The following is a 4,587-nucleotide window of genomic DNA, read 5'->3' on the forward strand; positions in this document are numbered from 1 at the left end:
AGGTTTGTTATTCTCCCTGTAATTTCAGTTTTGTATTTTGTGATTACAATTTGCGTTTCTAATTTTAGAATTTAAATTAAGAATGGATTGAATCTTAATTTGATGATTAAATATAAATTAGATTGAATGATACTCTCATTTGATTTGTATAATCAATTTAAAATTAATTGAATCAATTAATTGTTTAATCTTAAATTTGAATCTTTGGTTAATTTTTAGTTAATTGTGATAAGAGGAAGAAATACTTAGTTCTTGAACATGTGAATTGAACTTTTCATCTTAATTTTTGTTACATTTTGAGTTTAATTTGTGTTTTATTGTAACAAATCCCTAATCCCCAATTTTAATTTGTACGGAATAATTTTTAAAATTAAATACAATATACACGTGTCTTCTAAGAATCGATTTAGATTATAAAATTGGATTGTTTTCTATATTATAAAATTTAAATAAACTTAGTATCTTGAATTTCAAAACCGGCATTACAAATCAACGACTTTGCTTTCCTTTTCTCTAGCAAAGTCGTATTCAATATGCACCACTTTCTTCTGATTAAAAGTGGTCATGAAATAAAATCGTGTCAAGGTGCATATCTAAGAAATTTGTAAATTTCCTGCATATCTATCCATTTAGTTACACCATTTTCGTAAGAAAACGGTTCTGATCCGAATAATGTGATTGCGAAGCTATATATTTCTCAGCTTTGTTATATTACTTTAAACATAAAACGACTGTAGTTTTTTTATTACGTCCACGAGTGCTCAGAGATCTTATTCTTACCTAGGTGTTAATCGCAACTTGCTGCACTTTATTCAAAGCAGGCAACTGCCATGCAGATATGAATTACATTCCCAAACATCAACTACCAACAACAAAATTACATGCTTCAGAATGCCAAGAAACTTATCAATTGCTAACTACATCATGCAATGAATATATTTTTTTATATCTGGCAAAGAGTTAAGCAAAACAGAATGAAATAGCTGCACTAATTTACTATGTTCCCTAACAAAATGAACTGAAATAAAGTAACATAAAATTGAACAATTCAAAGGGTCCTCTTGATAAAAACTTATCTCTGTAGGGGTAATTTGTGAGCGAGTTAAGTCTTCAATCCAACTTGACTGAAGAGAACAAGTAATGCACGAACCAGAATGAAGAGAGGAACCCAACTGTGCCTGTAGCGAGCATGATTGCTAGGACCATGAAGAGTGAGTATCCCAAGTACAGAGTTGCAGACACAGGACCACTCAAACTCTTGAGATCAAACACAAGATAGTTAACGGAGTACAAAAAGATGTACATGGCAACAGAACCGGAGGCAAAGAAAGATTTCCACCACCATTTCCAATCCTCCACACACAGGTGCATGTAAGTAAGAACTAGAGATACCTCAGCACAAACCAGCACAAGAAGGATCAGAACAACGAAGAGAAACCCGAAGACATAGTAAACTCGACCCATCCAAATGCTAGACATGATAAAAAAGAGCTCAATGAACAAAGTGCCAAATGGAAGGGTGCCAGCACCAAGAACTAACAGCCATGATGGGTACTTCTGCTCGGGAATTTCACGAGGAATTTGGTTGGTTCGGACTGGATACTCAATGTGGGGTGCCTTGGCTCCAAAGTACCCACCAACAAGGGTAAGGGGAACAGATATGCTGAACCAAAGCAAGATTAGTATTACAAAGAGTGAAAATGGAATGGCGCCAGTGCTGTGGCTTCCCCACAAAAGGAAGTTCAAGGTTGTGAGGATCAAAAAGGAAATTCCTGGGAAGAAACACGCAGTCTTCCATGCGATCGAAACCCAGCCCTTCTGATCACCAAACCCAATTGTCCTCCACATCCGAACTGAGACATAACCAGCCGCAATACCAAGTATCATGTAGAAAAACAGCATACCGGTGATCAGTGTTCCGCGAGATGCTGGTGACATGAATCCTAGTGCGGCAAACAAAATTGTCACAATAGACATACCAAGAATCTGAACCCCATCCCCAACCATCACACACAACAAAGAAGGATTTGATGGAGCACGGAAAACATCTCCCACAACAAGCTTCCAACCAGATAACTCTTCATTCATCTGTGCTTGAGCCTCCTTGTCCAGCTCCTCATAACGGGTCAGATCTCTCCTAACAGTCCTCAGGAAGATCACAAGAACAATACCAGCAAGAAAAGTGATCACCATAAGCGAATTAAGGATAGAGAACCAATGCACTTTAGCTCCCTCCATCTTTAAGTAGGCATCCCATCTAGATGGCCACTTGATATCACTCTCCTCAAAGGTGACCTCGTAAGTGAAAACAAGAGGCTGACCCTCTTTGATAGGCATTGCCACAGTGGCCGGATCGCATCGGATAGACGACGGATACTTGTCATACATCTTCAAGTTTTTAACCAAATTAGCACTATGCATGATACTGCAAGGAATCACCTCGAACCCAACAACCATGTATCCAGGCTTCTCAGAAGATCCCTCCTTGCCAACTGGGATCAGTTCTACGCCTTCGCCGGTCCCCATTACTCGAGCCACATTCTCCTCATACTTGTGGACAAGAACATTGAACTTGAGATGGTTAAACAGATAATAAGCATCCTCAATCTTAACACCAACAGGGTACCCCGTCCATCTCATAAAGTACCCTTCTTTCTGTGTGAACCTAATAGCAGGTAAATTATCAAGAAGCAAATTAACCTGATACATCTCGTCAATCCTCTCCTTCAAGATCTTTAACTGATCCCCGGACAATGCCTCCACCTGGCACAAGTAAATCTCAGATTCATTGTTGCGCATCTTAAACCTGTAAGGAGAGTTCTCTATTTTGTCCCCCATGAGGAGTTCCCCAAGATTCTCAGCACTGTCCTTGATACCTCCCTCGGGCTTGCAAAAGGGCAAACTGTAATAGCTAAATGGCATCTCTGTGTCAATGGAAGTAAGGGAATTCACTTTCACCCACAACTCATCCGTGACACCATGCTTCTGGGGATAACTACCCGGAAGGTAGAACCCATAATTGGGTTGAATTTGAAATGAGCACAAGATCAAGATCACCCACAACCCAAATTGCGCAAAATATTCCATCTTTGCAAGATTCACAGGGATTTGTGCCAGATCTGACAGACCCAGATATAGCAATGAGCGAAAAAAAAAATGCAGATAAGATAAACTACACAGTAGAAAAGATAATGGGAATTGTATGGCAAGATACAAAATAGTACACTACACAACAGAAAAGATAATGGCAATACGGATTTGATAATGGAAGAAACAAAGATGAACAAAAACAAATATGAAAAATTAAAATTTGATATCACTGACCTCATGCACAGACAAAGTGGCGTGTGGATTGAAAGTCTGAGCGCATGAAAGAAATGAATATTTTCTTCACGCGCTGCAGAGGAAGGGCGAAGAATCGGATTGGATGAAATGCAAAAGCAAGCAATGTAGACTGTGCAGCAGATATTGCACGTTTAAATATCTATGGTTGGTTTTGTTTCACTTTCCTTAGAGAGCTGGTCACTGCGATGAGGAAGAATTTGCAAATTACATTAATACCCTTTACCTTGCGTATGAACGTTGGACAAACTCCGAAATCCCGTTGTCACCACCACTCACCACCGTTTCGAATAGTCCAGTATCCACCGACACCGACACTTCCTATGTTTTACCATTATTTACTTTTTCAACATTTCCACTGCAGTAACTTTTTTGTCTCCATCAAACTTTTACTAATATTTGACTCAGAGGACCAGCATCACACCTTTTAACTATTTTTTATGAGATAAAATTTATGAAAATTGCAAAATCAAAAGGTATAAGCTTATTCACATATATATATATATATATATTTATATTTTTTAATGAATTTAAATCAATAAGAATGTTTCTTAAAAAATGTTAACAAATGTATTATATATATAATAAAAATAATTTGTAATCAAATGCTGCTTTAATTATAAGTAGAGTTTTTGGTAATTTTTATTTCCAGATAAGAAGGAATATTGTTAAGTTTCGTATACAAAGGAATATTGTTAATAATTTCCATATGAAAATTGAAAAACGAATTTCCCATCTCACAACACAAACAGGTGAAAGTTCTTTAAAAGGATATTAATCTTTCTATAATTTAATCAGTCAATTTCCTTTTTATAATTTTTATGTTTTTAAATTTGGAATTTTAATTTTCCTAATTCTTTTATTCAAGTTTTAGTTAATTTAAATAAAATAAAAAAATTTGTTTTGTCAAGAAAGAAAAGGACATGGGCATGATTATTTTGTTTTTATGTGAAAAAGGACATAAAAACTTGAAAACCACTCCAAATCCCGAAAAACACCCTCACCAATAGAACTATATATAGCCAAAAAAATATCATAAAATCCTCCAAAAATGTCATTGTCGTTTATAAATATAAAAAGAGATGTCATCTATTGAAAATATAAAGAAAATAAATATTTATCTAAAATTTAAAAAAAAAAAATACTAATGTTATTTTATTAAAATATTTTATTTTAATGTAAGTGCATTTTTACGTTTTACACTTTGAAATAACGTAAAGGGTTGGTAATCCAGCTATAACTTGA

General features: G+C 35.6%; 1 protein-coding gene across 1 annotated transcript; it reads right to left on the reverse strand.

Moving 5' to 3' along the window:
• Positions 1 to 787: 787 nt before the first annotated feature.
• On the reverse strand, positions 788 to 3,813 carry LOC137820297 (transmembrane 9 superfamily member 11). The gene is made up of 2 exons (XM_068624288.1): positions 3,325 to 3,813; positions 788 to 3,119 (listed from the first exon to the last, which is right to left on the reverse strand). The coding sequence occupies exon 2, from the start codon at positions 3,085 to 3,087 to the stop codon at positions 1,111 to 1,113; it is 1,977 nt and encodes a 658-aa protein (XP_068480389.1). The 5' UTR covers positions 3,088 to 3,119; positions 3,325 to 3,813; the 3' UTR covers positions 788 to 1,110.
• Between the last annotated feature and the right edge of the window lie 774 nt (positions 3,814 to 4,587).

This window comes from Phaseolus vulgaris, chromosome 9 (genome assembly GCF_051622355.1).
Source record: "Phaseolus vulgaris cultivar YP4 chromosome 9, ASM5162235v1, whole genome shotgun sequence".
NCBI lineage: Eukaryota > Viridiplantae > Streptophyta > Magnoliopsida > Fabales > Fabaceae > Phaseolus > Phaseolus vulgaris.